This window comes from Petaurus breviceps, unplaced genomic scaffold (genome assembly GCF_028583685.1).
Source record: "Petaurus breviceps papuanus isolate PSGF00001 unplaced genomic scaffold, PetGlider_PUasm1.0 90775, whole genome shotgun sequence".
Lineage (NCBI taxonomy): Eukaryota > Metazoa > Chordata > Mammalia > Diprotodontia > Petauridae > Petaurus > Petaurus breviceps.
In genome coordinates this window covers 3,133,678-3,154,120 of record NW_027187342.1, presented here as the reverse complement: position 1 = coordinate 3,154,120, position 20,443 = coordinate 3,133,678, and the positions used below count along the sequence as shown (strand labels likewise).

Sequence of the window (20,443 nt, the reverse complement as noted above, 5' to 3'; positions counted from 1 at the left end):
AAAAAATAGACAGTGGGCAGAGGGCCACATTTGGCCCACAGGTGACCACTGGGCCACATGAGGTGTTAACCAGACATTGCTTAAGGAAAGAGGCATCCATTCAATTCCAGTTGGTAGTGAGGAAAACAAATGTTCTAAGTACTTTGTTATATTTTTTTGTTTTGATAGTTCAAAGACCTTTGGTTTCACTGAGGTAGGAATTTTCCCCACTAACATAGAATGCAGCCTCTTTGCCTTAGTACATGACCTTTGTCAGTTCCTGTAACTGAAAACTTCATTATCTTGAGGCCAACCTGCTCTGAGCCTTCATGCACTTAGACTGATCCTCATATAGACTTGAGAGCCATGACTGACCCTGCACTCAGAGTCTGCCCAACCTGGGAGGACCTGCTAAGGCTGGCAGTCTTGGAGAACTTAGGGTCATCCCTGTGCTTTGCTCTTGTTTTCTTCAAGAAAAATTTATTCTTATGAGCACCTGGGGTCTTTAGGAGGCATAGAAGAATGGTGGAAGGAGCATTGAGCAGAAATTCAGGAAACCTGGGAGCTGGTTATACTTCTGCTGTAAACTAGCAGCTGGATGCCCTTCAGTAAATTCCTTGATTTCTCTGTGCCTATAAAATGAGCATAAACATTCCTCCCCAGCCCACCTCACAGTTTATGATGAATAGGTGAGAGGATTGATATGAAAGCATTTTGGGGAAAAGTAGGAGATGCTGTTTGTCATATTGCAGTATTACCTTGCTGCCTATGTGCCTGGAACTGTGCCAAAAGGATCTGTCCTCTTAAAGGGTCCACCATCACTAGTTTCTTAAAATGGCGAGACGTTGCCTGAGTTTCATTTGTTTTCAGCACTTTGATCCTGAGTTGACCTTCATTATAGCTATTGCTTCTGAATCTGCCTCAGAGGCCACAGTCAGCAAAAACTCCTGCTCCCTGATAAAAGGCCTGAGCCAAGCAGAGGCATCACCAAAGTCCCAGCCTGCAGCAGTTCAATTGGATTGCCAAGGCTAGGGAAAGTGCTTCTCTTGGGAAAGCAGTTAAAGATCTTTCCATTTATTGGTTTGCTTAACTGATGGCTTCTAGTGACTCAGGAGTAAATGTTGTTATGCAAACTTCCAAGGTCACGGTCCCCAACCTATGTATCAGGATATACCAACAGACCTACTAGTGAGAAAGCAGGCCATGGTGGAAAGGGCCCTGGATTTGGAGACATGGGATCGGAATGTTGGGTGGGACCAAAAAGGACCCTTTGCCTTATCCAAGGCAGAAGTGGCAAAACCGGCCTTGGAAATCAGGTCTCCAGGCTTCAAGGCCAGGGCTTTTTCCACTCTGAAATGGTCTAGACTTCTGGCCTTATTTCCCTCATCTGTAAAATGAAAGAGTTGGACTAGAGGAGGTCCGAGACTCCTTCCAGTTGTCCCTTTGGTAGATCTCTAAACTGAAGGCCCTTAAAGAGTAGCCGGCAGTGGACCTAGGAAAGCCTATTTTGGAGTTCAGGTTGTGAAACCGTCTGTCTTCATAGTCTTGGACAGGTTGCTTTCCCTAGAAGAAATGTAGTAATAGCTTGCTTTCTCATAGGGCTTTATAAAGAAATTGCTTTCCTTTTTATAGATGGTCTTTATGGTACCTTATAATGCTAACACAGTATTAGTACATGAATCCATATGGTGCCTCCTTCTCCACTTGGAACCTTGAGTTCAGGAAATAGTATTGGAACTTCTCCCATTTGCTTTGGGACTTTCATTATCTTTACCTCCTAACCCATCACCAGTAATTTCTGAACTCTGAGGAAATGAAAATCAGCCCCATCCCACCTCCATCTCCATAGACCCACAAAGATGAAGAATCCTGCCCAACTTGCTATTCTCTCTCTATGACTCCATTAAACTTTTTGTTCACATTGTCTTTATCTAATAAAATAACAGGAAGGAGAATGTATGCTTTTTAAAATCGGGAGTCTCAGGGCAACTAGGTGGTGCAGTGAATAGAGCACTGGTCCCCAAGTCAGGAGGGCCTGAGTTCAAATTCTGCCTCAGACACTTAACATTTACTAGCTGTGTGACCTTGGGCAAGTCACTTAACCCAAATTGCCCTGCCTTCCCCCCTCCAAAAAGACAAAAGTATGTCAGGAGCCTTTCCCAAACAGATCACATAGGCCATTTTTATTTTTTTGGAGGCAGTCCGGGTTAAGTTACTTGTCGAGAGTCACACAGCTGTTAAGTGTCTGAGGCTGGATTTGAATTCAGGCCTTCCTGACTCCAGGAGCAGTACTTTATCCACTGGTAAATCTAACTGCCCCCATTTTAGTGCATTACTGATACACTGTCACAGGGTTTAGAACTAGGAAGACAACGTCCAACACCCTCTGAGGAAATCCTGACCCAGACTGGGGAAAGAACTTGCCCAAGGTCACGCAGATAGTAAATAACAGTCAGGATTTTTGAATTCTGCCTCCAAACACGGCAGTCTTCCAGTTTAGACTGTGCCGCTTCTGTGTTTGTTTTTTGAAACAAAGGAGGAAGCATTTAAAAGCCAAGGTAAAGAAATGAATTTGCCAAAAAGCTATAAAATCTATAAAATGGCTTCAATTCAACAAACATATATTAACCACTTTCTTTGCTCAGGGTTCTATACTAGGACAAAAGTCAACTTGTCCTTGCCTTAGGAGCTTACTTGCCACTGGAGTGATATACTGTGTACGTGGATAAAGAAATAAAGAGTATACACAGAATACTTTTAAGAGGGATAAATGAAAAGTATTAATGTAATTCTTACTATGTTCCAGTCACTGGGCTAATGCACTGGGGATACCAGTACAAAAGCTGGGCAGTCCCTGCTTTCAGGAAGCTTACATTCTAATGGGGGAGACAACAGATATGGAAAAAATGGAGGTCAGGGGTGGGTAAAGTCGCAGGAATGGTGAGTGGAGCCCTTGGGCAGGCCCTTGACATGCCTTTTCCAGAGTCAAAGAGTGTTGTCATGCTTGAAGAGGACCAATGGCATCATGAGGCAGTATTGATTTGGTTATAGTTCTCCTCTTGAGGTTGGGAGGAAGGGGTGGGGGTGGAAAAGTGCATGACCTAAAGCATAGTCTGAAATAGATGAATATAATAGAATATGTGAGTTTTAGCACTGGTTGGCCAGTCAGAACAGTTCAGCTCTAAGTCTGGTGTTCCAAAAATGAGTAGATAAAGTCTCCCAGGGAATGGCCTGAAGGTCTGGAGGGTTTAGTGACAAGGAAGATGGCAAGAAAGAAGATGGCTGAGATGGACACCTGGAAGCATGTTCTGGTGGTCCCGGGTCTATCCCTATGGTGGGCTTGTTTGTTGTGTTCACTGATCCCCCAATAAGGAAGAAATCTGTAATAACCGGGGAGGGAGGGGAATGGGATGAATTCACAAAAGGCTCTTGAGCTATATTTTGAAAGAAGTTAAGTAATCTAAGAATCAGAGGTAGACTGGAATACATTCCAGACCTGGGAGAGAGTTTGTAAACGCGGGCTACTCTTGTAAATATGGCTTTTAGGAATAGGATTATCTTTAAAATGATCTTCTATATGAAACTGTCATTGTGCACTCCCCTCACTTTTATTTCCCCTTTTGTTTTTAAGTTTATATTATCAGTCTCCCCTGCTAAGAGACTCAGTGGGGGGATAAACCTTCCCTTTATGTACAGTGTTGGAGTATCAGGAAGAAATTATTTCACTGACATTGCTTTGGAACCAAATTTATTTTTCTCATGTAAATGATCTATTACAACTGGGTATTGGGGGGAATGTTTTTCAGGTGGAAAACATCCTGCTGCATGACCGAGGTCATTATGTCCTGTGTGACTTTGGAAGTGCCACCAACAGGTTCCAGAACCCGCAAGCTGAGGGAGTCAATGCAGTAGAGGATGAGATTAAGAAGTAAGCCTCCTCCTTCCTCGGGGCTCGGCTGTGCTCTCATATCTGTGACTTCTCTGTGAGCATAAGGAGGCAGGGGACTGGGTTGGGATGAGAATGGTTTGCTGTGGAGGAGTGTGTGTGTGTGTGTGTCTGTGTGTGTAATATGGAGTGGTTGAATCTTTAAATCCAGTAACTATGAGATTTTTAAGACTGCCAGAAAATGCAGTCATTTTCTAAAGAATTAATAAGTTGTACTAAAGGACATTGGATTTGGAGAACTAGGTTTCAATCCAGAGAGAGAAAAGCAGAGGATCAGATCAATTTAAATGGAAGACGCACTTCTAAGAATTATGGATATTCTAAGCCCTTGCTGGGAGGCCTCTTGGAGGAAAGAGGGAAATACAGAGGACATTGACTTCTTTTTTAGGGTCAGATTAACAGCTCTATTTGGAGTTGGAGGACTAAGGTTCTAATCTTGGTGCCATCATTACCTATATGAGCTTAGGAAACTTATTTCTCTTCACTGATTCTCAGTTTCCTGGTCTTAAAATGACATATTGGACTGTATAATGGCTAAGGTCCCTTCCAGTTGTTAATTTTGTACTATAGTTTATTAGTTAGTTCCATTAGTTTAGTGGAGAAATCCAGAATGATAAATTTTAAATTGTTTTTTAGATTTTTAAAAACACTCTGCCTTTTGGAGCAACTAGGTGGCACAGTGAATAGAGCACTGGCCCTGGAATCAGGAGGTCCTGAGTTCAAATCCGGCCTCAGATACTTAACACTTAGTAGCTGTGTGACCTTGGGCAAGTCATTTAACCCCAATTGCCCCTCCAAAAAAAAAATACTCTGCCTTTGGCTTAAAGCCTAATGGTACAAATAGAATAAAATTACTTATCAAAGTATTTAAATTAGGTAATAATAAAGACAAATTAGTAAAAAATATTTTTGGATGGTGTTCTTTGTTTATTTTGCTTTTTAATGCCCACTGTGTGCCTAGCTCTACAATAAAATATTGTAGGAGATACAAAAAAAATTAAAGAAATGCCCCCTGACCACCTCAGAAACCATATATGAACATATACATATATGCATTATGTTTATATGTAGTAGATAGAATAGCGTGGCAGTGTATAATCAAGTGCCCAATATTGTGTTATGGGGGGAAAGCACTACATTTGGAAACAGAGAAACTTGGGTTTTAATCCTGGCTTTAGTGCTGTGTGACTTTGGGTGAAACATTTTATTTCTCTGGGTTTAATATTGCTCATCTTTGAAATGGGAATAATGATACCTGCACTGTCTGCCTCATAAAGGTTTATTATATGAAAACATTTTAAATTTGATTTTTTATTACATTTAACATTTTTTTTCAATTTAATGGTATTTTACTTTTTCTAGTTACATGTAAAGATAATTTTCATCATTCACTTTTATAAGATTTTGAGTTCCAAATTTTTTTCTCCCTCCTTCCCAAGATGGCAATCAATATGATATAGACTGATGTAGTACAATCCTATTAAACGTATTTCCACATCAGTCATGTCGTGAAAGAAAAATCAGAACAAAAGGGAAAATCCACAAGAAAGAAAAGACAAAAAAAGAAAATCGTATGCTTCGATCTGCAGACACCATAGTTCTTTCTCTGGATGTGGATAGCATTTTATGAGGAAATCTTTTATATGTACTATAAAATTCCATAGAAATAGGAACTCTTAATATTAATTAGGTGACAGCTATCATAACTGAACTCAGTGTTTGATAAGGCCCTATGACTATAGGTATCTGTGTGGGCTGGCATCATTAGAGAAACTTGAAGGAAGAGTTGAGCCAAGACTTGGGCCTTGCAGGATAGAAGGGCTTGGAAAAGAAGAGGAAGGACAGATGTTGTACTAATAGAATTCATTCTGGATTCATCCTCCACCTGGGGAGGCTGCTTTGAAAAGGAAGGCCCTGGGGCAGGTAAGTGGCAGTGAATAGGGCACCGGCCCTGGAGTCAGGAGGACCTGAGTTCAAATCTGCCCTCTAGATACTTGATGCTTAACTACCTGTGTGACCTTGGGCAAGTCACTTAATCCCAATTGCCTTGCCTTCCCCCCTCAAAAAAAAAAAAAAAGGAAGACAGTTTATATTTTGCCCTAAAAAGCCCCACAGCTCAAGCGATTGTGATGATAATAGCTCACATTGTCATAACATTTGAAAATTTACAAAAGACTTTCATCATAATACCCCTGTGTAGTAGGTAGCACAAATATTATGCCTCCATTTTATTAGATAGAAAAACTGAGACCTGGAGAAAGTGAAGTGATTTGCCCAAGGTCACATAACTAGCACGTATCAGAGTTAAAATTCAAACACCAATTTCTCCCGACTCCAGTTTCAACCAGTGCTTTTTCTACCTAACCCACCATGGACAAGTTGATAGAAATGACCGCACTTCTGTACTATTTCTCCCTTCTGCACAGCATATATATTCAGATCTGTCTGAAGTAGGGACTGTTGCAGTCTATAATACAGATATTTTTGTTGTCACAGAATTGCCGAGCAAATGAAATGGGGCATGGTGGACATCTTTAATAAAATGATCCTTCTTCTGATTTCAGGTACACAACGCTTTCCTACCGAGCTCCAGAAATGGTCAACCTGTATAGTGGCAAAATTATCACTACAAAGGCCGACATTTGGGTATGTGTTGAGTAACCTGCAGCTCCTACTTGATGACCTTGGAGTCAAGAGACCTGAATTTAGATCTAGGCTCACGTCAGCTTATTTTCTTCATCTGTAAAATGAGGATAAACTTTGCACCATTTGTCTCTCAGAGGGATGATGAGCAAAGAGCTTTGGAAGCCTGAATGTACCAGAGAATTGTGTATTATTATTCTAATCTGTAGCTGCTCAATTGTTAGTGTTTTAGCTTGTATACCTGCAGACCTGTGACTAGGGTACGGTGAGTGAGACTTTGCCTCATGGTGCTGAAATTTAGGAGAAGCTGACCTATAAAACACCTAGTTAGCAGAAATATGATGATGTGCTTCTTTCCGGATTTAGCTTCATCCCAGCTGAGCTCCTTCACACCCTTTACCTTAATAGCTGTGGGTACCAGAATTGCTAGTTATGGCTGTGCATCCACAAACAGATAGTAATATGGCATAGTAGAATACTATCCTGGATTTAGAGTCAGAGGATCTGAGTGCCATCTTTGCTACTTAGTGCATGCAAGACCTTGGGCAAATCACATCCTATCTATGAAACTCAACTTTTTTTTACCTCTAAAATCAGGGAGCTTAGCCTACATGATCTTTAGATTTCTATTCAAAAGCACTAACCAACCTCCTAGAATGTTTGTAGGGAGATTACAGGAAGAAGCCCATGCTCAGTAGTTACAGAGTGAAAACAATCCTTTTTTCCTCTGTCTTTTAGGCCCTTGGTTGTTTGTTGTATAAATTGTGCTACTTCACATTACCATTTGGGGAGAGTCAGGTAGCCATTTGCGATGGAAACTTCACGATTCCTGATAACTCACGGTATTCCCAAGACATGCATTGCCTCATACGTAAGTATTTCCATTTCCCAGATTCCTCTTGGTTCATAACCTTTTCTCTCTAGGACTGAATTACACCAGTAGGAGAGGAGAGATTGCCCAAGGTAGAGAGAATGAGCAAAAGGGAAGACAGGAATGGGGAAATGGATCAACAGGGGGTAGAACAGAGATGATGAGATAGCTTTGAAGCCAAGAGCTCCGATTGCTCAAACAGGTCGACTTTGGGTAAATTTCCAAAGCATACTTCATACCTACATGGATCACATGAGCAGAAGTGTTGAATGTACAAGACTTGCATGCCATTAGTTAAAGTCTTTGAAGAAATCCTGGAGCAATATAACTCTGACTGGTTGTTTATCAAGGGGTAAGGCATTGATTGATCTTTGCAAAATTAGGCCTTGCTCCAATGAAGAGGTTAGCAATGCAATGTTTTACTTGAATATTTGCCTCCAGCAGCAGCATCTTGCTCTGCAGAATTCATTTTAATACAACAAATATTTCTTAGGTACCTACTGTGTGCCTGCCGTGCTAGGTGACAAAAGCATTTTTCCTAGGTGCTGAAGATGGAGGCCCAGAACCAAGTCTTTTACTGTTTTTTAGGTTAATCATCATGATTTGTTCTGGGATCATTGTGACTGTAAAAATCTATCAATTGGTGGCCAGGTCCCTGGTGATGAACCATTTCATACCTGGCTGGCCCTCAGATGACAGAAATATGTAGTCTCCCATTTACAAAGCCTTTCTAGCATGGAATACCTGTCAAATCTTGTCCTCCACTAGTGTGGCATTTAAGAATCCATTTTTGTGATAAGATATCACAGGGGAACACTGTTTAACATTGCCTTTTGATTTTTTAACCTCTCCAGTTACCCTATTGCATCATACATACATTAAAAACAAAATGAAAGTGTGACCATGAGCCCTTCTGATAAAAAGTAGATGGAAACAGAGGTACTTGACTCCTTCACTCTATTGGCAAGGCTCTTTTGGGGTAGAATTGTTAACCAGTCCCAGGTCATGTAGCTCTATCCCATCTTACTGATTACAGGGCTGTGGCAGCACTAATGGCCTTTTCTCTTGGTTGGATGAATTTCCAGTTGATGGAAGGCCACATATTTGGCCATGGTTAACTTTGTTACAGATTGGTCTACTTTTTCTTTTAACCTTGATTGCAACTGAACAGAAATAAAAAGGGAGATATTGTGAAATGAATATGGTATATGTAGACTAATGAGGATCATAATCTCATTTGCCCCATGATAGCTTCAGAGTTGTGATCTCAAGATTTGTTTTTATGGTAGGGGAATGTATTAGACATCAAGGCCCTTATTTGAATATATCATTCTGAAAGCCTGAGCTCATGTCGATCAAGTGATGATGTTAGTGAATCCTTGAACAAAAGGTCTTGGAGTCATTTTGCATATTTAAAAGAATGCTCCTTATTCATGAAGTCCATTCTTAAATCATTGAACTTGAGTGTTACTATGCTCTGTGCATTTAGATAGAATTTCAGACAATTCTACTAGCTTGAATTTCAGACCTTGTTTCTAAACTTTGAATAGACTAGCAGAAACAAATTCTTAAATATAGTATAGTCATATGTCTTGTTTTTCTTTCCATTGTATTATGAACTTCAGAACTGAGTTATTTTCACTTGGTGAACAGCCCCATAAAGAAGGGCAAACTAACATTTAGAGCAAGAAACTGGAATTTGGGAGCCATAGAATGATAAAATTGCAGAGTTGTTAAGTGACAACTCAAATTATCTAGCCAGGTCGTGTTAAACTCAAATAGAAACAGAATCTGCCATACTATATACATAAGGATCCCCGAGGACTTCCTATTGACTAAGGAAATCACACAGTTACACTTTTTTTAATTAATACTTTAAACATTAAAACCAGACTGGAGCTAAATTTTAATCTGACTCAGGACACTCTTGAAAGTGTTGTGGACTGCGTGTGACCTGTGTGTTTCTAGTCCATACTCTCCCCACAGTAAAGATACTCCCTGTAACATCCCTGAAAATAGTCTTTTCGGCTTCCACTTATATAAACCTCCAAGTCATGTGGCTTGCATCAGCAACCCGAAGCTACCCATGTGGTTTTTTTGAGAACTTTAACTCTTAGGAAGTTTCTCCTTTTATTGAGCTGAAATCTGTCCCCCTAAAGCTTCTACCTCTTTATCTTAGTTCTTTCCTATGAGGAAAAACAAAAACAAGTCTAAATCCCTCCTCTAGTGTGGAAGACACTGCTCATGTCCCTCCTTTAATTGTTTCTTTAGTTCCTTCGACCGATCTTCTTTTGGCATGGCGTGGTTTCAAGTCCCCTCACCATCTGGTTACCCTCCTGCCTATACTTGGATTGGAAAAATCAACTTCACAAATACTGGATGGGGGAGGGAGGCATGGCTAGAGACAACAGTTTCTGTGTGAAAAATGTGGGGGTTTTAGTGGACTGTGAGCTTAATATAAGTCATTGGTGTGACACAGAGGCAAAAAAACTAACACTGTCATAGGCTATACATCAAGAAGTATAATATTCAGAAGGAAAGAGGTAATAGGTTCTTTATACTCTGCCCAGTTGGGGCATATATGGATGACCATATTTTAGGATAGATATAGACAAGCTGGACTGTTTCCAAAAGAGGACTGCCAAGATGGGGAGACAGCTGGACAACAAGACAAAGGATTATTGGTTGAAAGAACTGGGCATAGAGAAAAGAAGACTTAGTTGTCATTTAAAAAAGAGCTGTCTGATTGAAGAGAGGGACTCAATTTGCTCTGTTTGTCTACAGAAGGAAGAGCTAGGAGCAGTGGGTAGGAGTAGCACAGAGACACATTTTAGACTTGCTATAAGAAACAACTTCCTTATAGTACTGACTATCCAACAATGGTCTGCGCTGCCTCAGGAAATAATAAGTTCTTCTAATTCTGAGGTTTTTCATCAGCGTTGATGGATCATTTTGGGGGTGAAGGTGTTTTAGAAAGAATTCTTATTCAGATGGGTGTTAAATGGCTGCTGAGGAGCCTTCAGACTCTTCAGTTCTGTCAGTCTCTTGACATGCTCGTCACTGATCTGGCTAAGATGTAGCTCCAAGAACTGGACAAAATGCTACAAAAGTGGCTTAGCTTAACAAGGGATAGAGTATGACAGTATGGTCACCTTGCTTTCTCTAGTCATTTTAATTATTGCCCTAAGTTTGTGGACCATTAAAATTTCCAAAAAATTTTTTCACAACTATTGCTTTCCAGCTGTAGTTCTTTGTATATAGTTCTATGCTTGTACAGTTCTTTTTTGGACCCAAATACATTATTTTTTACATTTAATTAATTTCATCTTACCATTTTTAGCCCATTGTTGCAAAAGTCTGGTAAGCATTTTCGATCTTATTTTGTGACACAGTGTATTACCCATCCACAGATTTCAGTCACATAGATGTGCACATATGTGTATGTACATACACACATCACCTTTATATGTGACTGATAAACAAAATGAACCCAAACCAGAGAAGGTTCTGTACTAGACTGTCCATCACCATTCTTTGGGTTTGGTCATTGAACCAATCCTTAGGTTTCAGTGATACCCTGAGATGTATTTACATCGTCAAGTTAATTCCTCTAGCTCATTTTTTAAATTGTTATTTATTCTCAAATTAAAGACATAAATCTTTAAGCTCTGGTTTCTTATCCAAGATCCAACCCAAGATCTCTGCAGTCCTTTGAATGTTCTTCTATCACCCTAGAATCTAATTTCATTATTCAAAAGATAAGTGATTTTGTTGGTTTGGCTATTTGTTATTTCATCCTCTTTGTTCCATAGGTATACGTTCTTTTAGATATACTGGGATCAGAATATTATATTATCTCATGACCTAAGCTACTTATTGATGACCTTTTCTAAGCATGTTTCTTTTTACATATTAGACGCTTAATAATCATCTGATGATTCTAATCAGGCTAGTCCTTGGATCCAGTTTGTCTGTAGATACTCATTATCCTTCTTCTCTTGGAGCAGGACATGACAGAGCTTATATTCCCCAGGCCTGGCCCAGAGAACCCAGAGTCCTCTCATAAAGTACCGGAGAAAGCCTTTCATGGAGGATCTCAAACTCAGCATGTGCTGAAACTTACCATCTTTCCTATGAAAAAGTTCCTCCATTAATGTCCCTGTTTCTCTCAGTGGCACCACATTAAACTCCTAGAGTTGGTAAATCATCTGGCATTTGAGAAGCCAAGGACATGGGTCAAATAGTCTTGTACCGACCACCAAAAAGGTCCTCACTTTCATAGATCACTGACAGTCTTTAGCTTGTCTCAGATTTGCTGATTTCTTGCCCTTGTACAATAATTCTCAAAGTGATGTTGCAAGACCCCTAGGCCATTTCACAGTGTCTGCAAAGTCAAAATTATTTCTGTAATAATAGTACGAGGCTTTAATTCCTCATATACTAAATGTCACATAAATACTTTTTAAGAGTGAAAAGGAGTCCTAAGACCCAAAAGTTTGAAAACAACTGCCCTTGTACATTTCCCTATGCTGGCTCTAGCCCCTCAGCTGCTTTCTGCTCACCTCTACCCCTTTAAAGACTCAAAGAACTCTACAGTTCTCATGGCTAATATCTGTGATGTAATCTTATGAATGTCCTGAGGCTTTATTGCTTCATGGCCTTGTTGCACAAGGGCTTTATATGTAAAACCTGTTACCTTTCTGGTCTTCCTTGCATGGCAGCTATCAACAGTCACCTCTCTGTAGGCCCAGGAGCAAGGCCACTGCTGCCCCTCTGTGAGCACCAGCCAAAACCATGGGCCTCCTGTTTTACCCCATGGCTCCTATAACTCCCCTCAGGCCAGGAGAGTTACAAGGTGACAATACCTTTACAGAATAGGGCATCATTATAAAAGATCTCACTTAGACCATACAGGATCCCACTGGCCACCCTGTCTACCCTGTGTACAACCCACTGGCCTAACGTCCTATCAGTCATGTCAGCCAATTCTCAGGGAAGGCAGAGGACTTCCTCAGCTATGGATTCATCTTTGGCTACTCATAGTCATCTGGCCTGTTCTCAGACTAATTAAAATCCCTCCTAGGTATCTTCTCTAGTCAGTCACCCAGTCTGACTCTAGTCAGACCTCATTTCACCTGGGGTCCATGAAATCATGTTTTAAAAAATATTTTCATATCAATCTAAATTTACAATGCTATGTATTTTGTTTTATGCATTTAAAAACATATTCTGAGAAGGGGTCTGTGGGCTTCCCCACACTGCCCAAGGGGTTCATGACATCAGAGAGCTTAACGAGCACCACCATACCCCAGTGAAAGCAAATTAAGGACCTTTTCCAGGGGGATGCTGAAAGAGAAAAGGAAAAGGAGGCTATGCAGTAGTGAAGTGGAAAGAGCCCTGCACTCGGGCCTTCAAAACCTTGGTTTAAATCTTCCTTCTGACATTATCTAGTCAGGTCACTGTGGGTGAGTCATTTAGCCTCTCTCTGTGTATCAGTAGAAAGAGACTGAAAGTACTCTATTCTGAGTTCAGATCCAGCCGCAGACATTTACCAGCTATGGGACCTTGGGCCAGTCAGTTCACCACTGTCAGCGTTGGTTTCCTCATCTGTAAAATGAGGGTAGCACCTACCTCCCTGTGTTGTACTGGGTATAAAATGAAATTGTTTGCAAAGCATCTTGCAAGCCTTAAAATGCTATATAACTGCTAGTTATTATTGTCAGGAAAGAATTAGATAAAATTTAAAATGCTGTAGAAAAAAATACCTGGCAAGAGGAAATCACTGTAACTTCTTTCACAGGGGAATGGCATGGTAAGCTTTAGAAATATCACTTTGGCAGCATCTTAGAGAATGGATTAGGGGAGAGGGAGACTTGAAGCCTGGAAACCAATTAAGAAGCTATTATAAAGGTGATGAAGGCTTGTACTGTGACAGTGGCCATGGGAGTGGAGAGAAGAGAGCATATATTGTATTGCAGAAGTGGAATCAACTAAGCTTGGCCACTGTTTGGATTTGGGCAAAAAAAGGAAGGGAATGAGTTGAGGTTGACTCCAAGGTTACAAGTCTTGAATGCCTGGAAATATGGTAGTGTTCTCAGCTAAATTAGGAAAATGAGCGGTTGGGGATAATTTGGAGGAAAAATGAAGACTGATTTTGCCATGTGTTTGAAATGCCTACAGATAATGCCAGTTGGAGATGTCCTATAGGCAGTTGGTAATGCAAGACTGAAGTTTAGGAAAAAGACCAGAACTACAATTTAAGTGAAGAATTTTTTAAAAAATCAGTGGAAGGAACAAAAAAGGAGATATAGAGTGAATCAAGAAATGATTTAGAGATTCCTGACTGATGGGAGCATGAGCTCCAGCCAAAGTCCCTTCCAGTCCCCTTTGGGTGCCATCAAGGGCTCAGGCTATGGCCGGGCCAGGCCTGGGATCTTCCCTAGGGCATCCAGTGTCCATGGAGGTGCAGGAGGTGTGAGAGTTTCTATTTCCTCCACTACATTGTTCTGCTCATCCCTCGGAGCTGGGGGCTATGGAGCAGGCTTTGGAGGAAATCAAGGAGGCAGCATCCTCCTTAGTGGAAATGGGAAGCAGATGATGCAGAATCTGAATGACCGCCTGGCCTCTTACCTGGAGAAGGTACACTCCCTGGAGGCAGCCAATACAAAACTTAAAAGTTGCATTCTGGAGTGACATAAGAAGAGGGACCTGGACAAGAAGCCAGACTATTCTCAGTATGAGGAAAGCATTAGCCACCTGCAAGAACAGGTCATGGATGGAAAATTGGCCAATGCCAAGATTCTCCTCCATATCGACAATGCCAGGATGGCAATGGACGACTTCAGCCTCAAGTATGAAAATGAGCTGTCCTTCAAGAAAGACCTGGAAACGGAAGTGGGGGCACTTCGGAAGATCCTAGATGACATGACGATTGTCACAACTGACCTGGAACAGGAGGTGGAGGTGGAGGGCATGAGGAAGGAGCTGATTCTCATGAAGAAGCATCATGAGGAGGAAATAAGCAAGCGGCACATGGTTAATGTGAGGGTGAATTCGACCCCAGGAGAAGATCTGATTAAGGTCCTAGAGGACATGAGGAAAGAATATGAGTTGATGATTAAGAAGAAACATCGAGACTTGGACACATGGTACAAAGAGCAGGCAGAATCAGTGTCCCAGGAGTTGGAAAGAAGAACCACCTCTGTGCAGAATAGCAAGGACAATATCCATGAACTGAGACGTATCTTCCAGGCCCTAGAGATTGACCTTCAAACCCAGAAGAATAAAAAATGTGCCCTGGAGGACGTGTTGGCAGACACCTGGTCCCACTACTCCTACCAGCTCCAGGATATGCAGCAGATCATCTCCCATTATGAGGGGGAGCTGATGCAGCTTCGCCATGACCTGGAGCGCCAGAACAATGAATACAAGATCCTGCTGGGCATCAAGAGCCACCTGGAGAATGAGACTGCTACCTACCGCCACCTCATGGAGAGCAGGGACAAAGAAAAAACAAGATTACAGGTCAGAGTGGAAAGCTCTAAAGATCAAGGCCATAATGCAGGAGACTGTGAATGGAAGAGTCATCCTTTCAAAAGTCAATGAGATTCAGAAGCTTGAATGAAGCATATAAAATTTCTTGCTAGTTGTAAATACTTTTCTCATGAAAATTCTGACAGGTCTAAACCACTTATAAAAGTGTTGTACATGTTGCATTCATAGTTATTAGTGTACAAACTTCAGAACTCACCTTTTTCTCCATAAAATGACTATCATTTTTTCACTGTACTTGCCAAATTAATAAAAGTTTAAATAGCTTCCCTCTTATTATCAGCTCCAGATTCTTTTCATTTTGGATCTCAGTTTCCAATAAAGCTCTGTGTCAATTGTGAGAAAAAAAAAGAAATTATTTAGAATAAGGAATTAATACTTATAAGAATATAATACCTATTATGATTAATAAAAGTCAAGAGATTTAAAACTGTCATTTACATTTGTTAATCTCTTTCACCAAAAAGGCTTTTAAATAGTCAAGAAACAGTCTTTCTTAAAAAAAAATAAAAGGAGAAGGGGAAAAAGGAATGGAACTAGCAATTTCCCAAGCAAAGCTTTTATCTTCAAATTAAGGATGTCAGGCTTCAGGAGAGAGTTGAGGCAGTAGTTTGAAAAAGCTGAAATTTTAGTTTGCTTTATTAATTACCTGTAGTAGCAGAAATAGTAATTTTAAAAAATTGCTCCTTCCATATAGGATTAGCTAAAATTAGAAAAGATTTTAAATGCCAAAAGATGAATCAAATTTAACATTAATGAAATCAAATATTAATTATGTGAATTTCCCTGCAAGAGAAGAGTTAATTGAATTGATTGAAAAAGAAAATTCATCAAAGCTACTTATAAGAAGCACATTTAATAAAGAAAAAATATTCAAAATTAGAGGCTGGTGCGGGCATATGAATACATATGTGAATGTGTGTATATACGTTAACAGGTATACATAGATAGAGGGCACGGGACCAATTTAACAGGAAGGGATGATACTTAAAAGGTGAAATTGAGAGGTGAGAGGAGTATAATGAGAGGAGATGGGAAGAGACAGATTGGGGCAAACTATCTCATATAGAAGATGCAAGGGAAAATGGTTGCAATGGAGGGGAAGAATAGGAGGGCAGAAGGGAATGGGTCAACCTTATTCCTATTGAATCTGGCTTGAGGAGGAAGGGAAATACACACTAAATAGGGTATCTCACCCTCCAGGAGAATGGGGGGGGAAGGGGATGAGAGGGGGGATGATGGGAGGGAGAGCAGGCTGGGGGGGAGGGAAGTTGGAAGCACCCACTTTTGAAAAGGGACAGGATCAAAGTAGAGAATAGGACAGGTGGGAGGGAAATGTAGTCAGTCTTTTACAATATATCTACTATGTTATTGTTGTGCATTAGCCGCACATGTACAACCTATACTGAACTGCTTGTCTCCCCAGTGGGGGTGGGTGGCAGGGGGGAAGGGAATGAATCTGGGATTGAAAGTTTTAAAATCAAATATTCAAATGTGTGTGTGTGTGTGTGTATACTATTATTAATACCATCTTACATGTAATGAAGAAATGGGATGTACAGGCACTGAGGCATAGAGATCCACTGGAAAAGTCGAAATGGGTATGTGAGAAAATATGGGAGAGAGCAGATTGGAGGTGGGGATATCCTGTGGGACTGCTGTTTTGGGGGGATGGGTGGGGGAAAAACAGGGAGAAAATTTGTAACTCAAAATCTGGTGGAAACGAATGATGTAAATCAGAAGTTAATAAAGCATTAAAAAAATTAGAGGTTGGTCTAAAAATATATCAGTATGCAATTAAAAATTTAAAAAATCAGTAGTAGCAGTGATGATATTAATGTTTACATTGGACTCTGAAATTAAAAAAAGACAAATAAAAATGTTATATCATTATGCAGTGGTGAATATCTAATAATAATAATAGTAGGTGGTATATATATGTAGCAATTTATGGTTTACAAAGTACTTTTACTGCATATGTTACCTTATTGGATACATGCAACAACCCTGTGACATAGATCCCTGTTTTACAGATAAGAAAACCGAAACTGAGATAGAGTGACATGCTTTGGGCCTCAGAGCTAGAAAGTATTTAAGGCAAGATTTGAATTCAGGTCTTAGAGACTTGAAATACAAAACACTATTTTGTCAAATTGCTGCCTCATTTAAATGTATACACACACACACATAGAGACACAAATAATTCAACAGTTATGTTCATTAAAAAGAGTAATAGTGATACAAAATGAAATAGATAAAATGATAATGAATTTTATACTTCATGATCAAAATATGACAAATCTAGTGAGATTAAAAGCAAACAAATCAAAAATTTTTTATTGAATCACATGGAAATAACTGGGTAGAGGGGTGTGTGTGTGTGTGTGTGTGTGTGTGTGTGTAGAACTAAATGTAAAAAGCAGGAGAACCACACGTTTTTCTGGAATGCTATTGGAATTCTTATTTTAAAAAGTCATTTACTTGGCTTAGTGGATATATAGTGAGCTTAGAGTTATAAGAACTGGGTTCAGATCCTGCCCTTAATACTTACTAACTATATGCCCGTGGGCAAGTCATTTATCATCATCTATAGACCTAGGTGGCACAGTGTGTAGAACTCCAGGGCCTGGAGACAGGAAGACCTGAGTTCAAATTTTTTTTTTTGCTTTTTAGTTTTGTAGGGGGGAAGGCAGGGCAATTGGGGTTAAGTGACTTGCCCAAGGTCACACAGCTAGTGTTAAGTATCTGAGGCCTGATGTGAACTCAGGTCCTCTTGACTCCAGGGCAGATGCTCTATTCACTGCACCACCAACCCCCCCCCCCCTTTCCGCCTTGAGTTCAGATTTTATCTCAAACACTTTCCTAGCAGTCTAGCAGTGTGATCCTGGGCAAGTCACTTAACACTGTTTGCCTCAGTTTCCTCATCTGTAAAATGAACTGGAAAAGGAAATGGCAAAGTATTCCAATATCTCTGCCAAGAAGACCCCAAGTGGGGTCATGAAGGATCAGACATGACTGAAATGACTGAAAAACAACAAACAAGCCTTGGTTTCTTCATCTCTAAAATAATACCTCATAGGGATGGCTAGGTGGTACAGTGAATAGAACGCCGGCCCTGAAGTCAGGAGGACCTGAGTTCAATGCGGTCTCAGACACTTAACACACTTACTAGCCGTGTGACTTTGGGCAAGTCATTTAACACCAATTGCCCTCCAAGAAAAAAAAACGGAAAAATATTCCAACAGTCAACAGATTTTAAAATCATAAAATCTGAAAGGCTATCCTAAAATAATACCTTATAGAACCCATTTCATAGGGTTGTTGCAAGGCTTAAATGATGGTATGAATATAAAGTGCTTTGCAAACCTTAAAAGACTTTAAGGTTTAAATAAATTTTAATAAATAAACATAATATATAAAATAAATATAAATAAATAAATGGTAGCTTTAATTTTCATTTATAAAGATCCTTGAACAAATTTTTAAAAATATGCATACTGGATTTTTACAGATTATAAGGTAGTAAAATTAGAAATAATAGTAATTATTAACATGAGTAATAAAAGGAAGCAAAAGGTAAGGAAAAATACTTAAAAACTAATCATAATAAGGCATAATCGAATTATAAAGACAAAAAATGGAAAAGAAAGAAATGTTAATGCTTCTAAAATTGTTCTTTAAGGTAAAACAATGGTGATTATCAACTTTAATAATAAAGGAAGGAAAAAAATGAATTGAGCAAAGGAGTCATTTAAAGGAAAATAACAATAATGGAAATAATAAAGAATAGAGAAAAAAAGATAATGGGAAACAGGAAAACATTTGAATTAATAAATAAAACAAAGAGCTAGTTCTTTAAAGAGACCAATAAAATGAACAGACTTTTTTTGCTAATAAACAAAGTTTTTTGTTTTGTTTGGCTTTTTTAAAGAAAAATGACCAAAATTAGAAACAGAAAAGAAAAGATCATGGCAAATGAGGAAGCAAGTGAAAAATCATTCTGTTCAAAGAACATTTATTGTTATATGTGGCAGGCATAGCGAATAATATTCAGTCACATGCTACTAATAAAATAGTGAAGAAATGGATGATTATTTGCTAAAAATATGACCAGAACTGACATAAGAAATTAATAACTGAATAGATCAATCTCAGAAAAGAAAAGAGAGCAGCTTTACTCATGAATTCTTTTTTTTTCTTTTGGAGGGGGGAAGGTAGGGCAGTCGGGGTCAAGTGACTTGCCCAAGGTCCCATAGCTTTTTTAAAAAATCAAATGCTTTATTAACTTCTAATTTACATCATTCATTTCCACAAGATTCTGAGTTACAAATTTTCTCCCCATTTTCCCCCTACCCACCACCCCAAAATAGTGATCCCACTGGATATCCCCTCCTCCAATCTGCTCTCTCCCATATTTTCTCCCATACCCCCTTAGACTTTCCAGTATAGTGCCTGTATATCTTATTTCCCAGTTACATATAAAATAATATTGATAATAGTATATATATATATATATATATATATTTAAACATTTGATTTTAAAACTTTGAATTCCAGATTCATTCCCTTCCTCCCTTGTCACCCACCCTTACTGGGAAGATAAGCAATTCAATATAGGTTGTACATGTGTAGCTATGCAAAACATTTCCATAGTAGATATATTGTGGAAGACTGACTGTATTTCCCTCCCTCCTATCCCATCTCCCACTTGTTCTATTCTCTACTTTGATCCTTTCCCTTTTCAAAAGTGGGTGCTTACAACTTCCCTCTCCCCCAACCTGCCCTCCCTTCTATCATGCCCCTCTCATCCCCTTCCCCCCTACTCACCTGGAGGGTGAGGTACCCTATTTAGTGTATATGTCATTCCCTCCTCAAGCCAAATTCAATGAGAATAAGGTTGACCCATTCCCTTTTGCCTTCCTGTTCTTCCCCTCCATTGTAACCATTTCCCCTTGCCTCTTCTATATGAGATAGTTTACCCCATTCTGTCTCTCCCCATCCCTCATTATATTCCTCTCTCACCACACACAGCTTGTTTTTGTGTTAAGTGTCTGAGGCCGCATTTGAACTCCTGACTCCAGGGCTGGTGCTCTGTTCACTGTGCCACCTAGCCTCCCCCATGAATTCTTTCTTTTAATAAAAAGTACCTGATAAAACTTTTGAAAGAGAAATGATTGCAAATTATTACTAGATTTTAAGAAACAAAAGGGTAGCTATGTAGTGTAATGAATAGAGTTCTGGTCCTGGAGTCAGGAAGGCGGCTCTTCTTGAGTTCAAATCTGGCCTCAGATACTTACTAGTTGTGGGATCCTGGGCAAGTCACTTAACCCTGTTTGCCTTGGTTTCCCCATCTCTAAAATGACCTGGAGAAGGAAATGGCAAACTGCTCTAGTATCTTTGCTAAGAAAATCCCAATGGAATAATGAAGAGTTGGACAGGACAAATCTTAGCAT

At 39.7% G+C, this 20,443-nt stretch overlaps 1 protein-coding gene and 1 pseudogene across 8 annotated transcripts in view; both read left to right on the top strand.

Annotated features, from left to right (window-relative positions):
- The window catches only part of AAK1 (AP2 associated kinase 1), a 271,657-nt gene that overhangs the window by 137,831 nt on the left and 113,383 nt on the right, over positions 1-20,443 (top strand). For all 8 annotated transcript variants that reach the window (XM_069068900.1, XM_069068899.1, XM_069068898.1 and 5 more), the window contains exons 6-8: positions 3,786-3,907; positions 6,490-6,571; positions 7,307-7,439. In XM_069068900.1, the coding sequence (XP_068925001.1) occupies positions 3,786-3,907; positions 6,490-6,571; positions 7,307-7,439 (337 nt within the window). The remainder of the gene's footprint in view (positions 1-3,785; positions 3,908-6,489; positions 6,572-7,306; positions 7,440-20,443) is intronic.
- Positions 9,277-15,345, top strand: LOC138146813 (keratin, type I cytoskeletal 23 pseudogene; annotated as a pseudogene).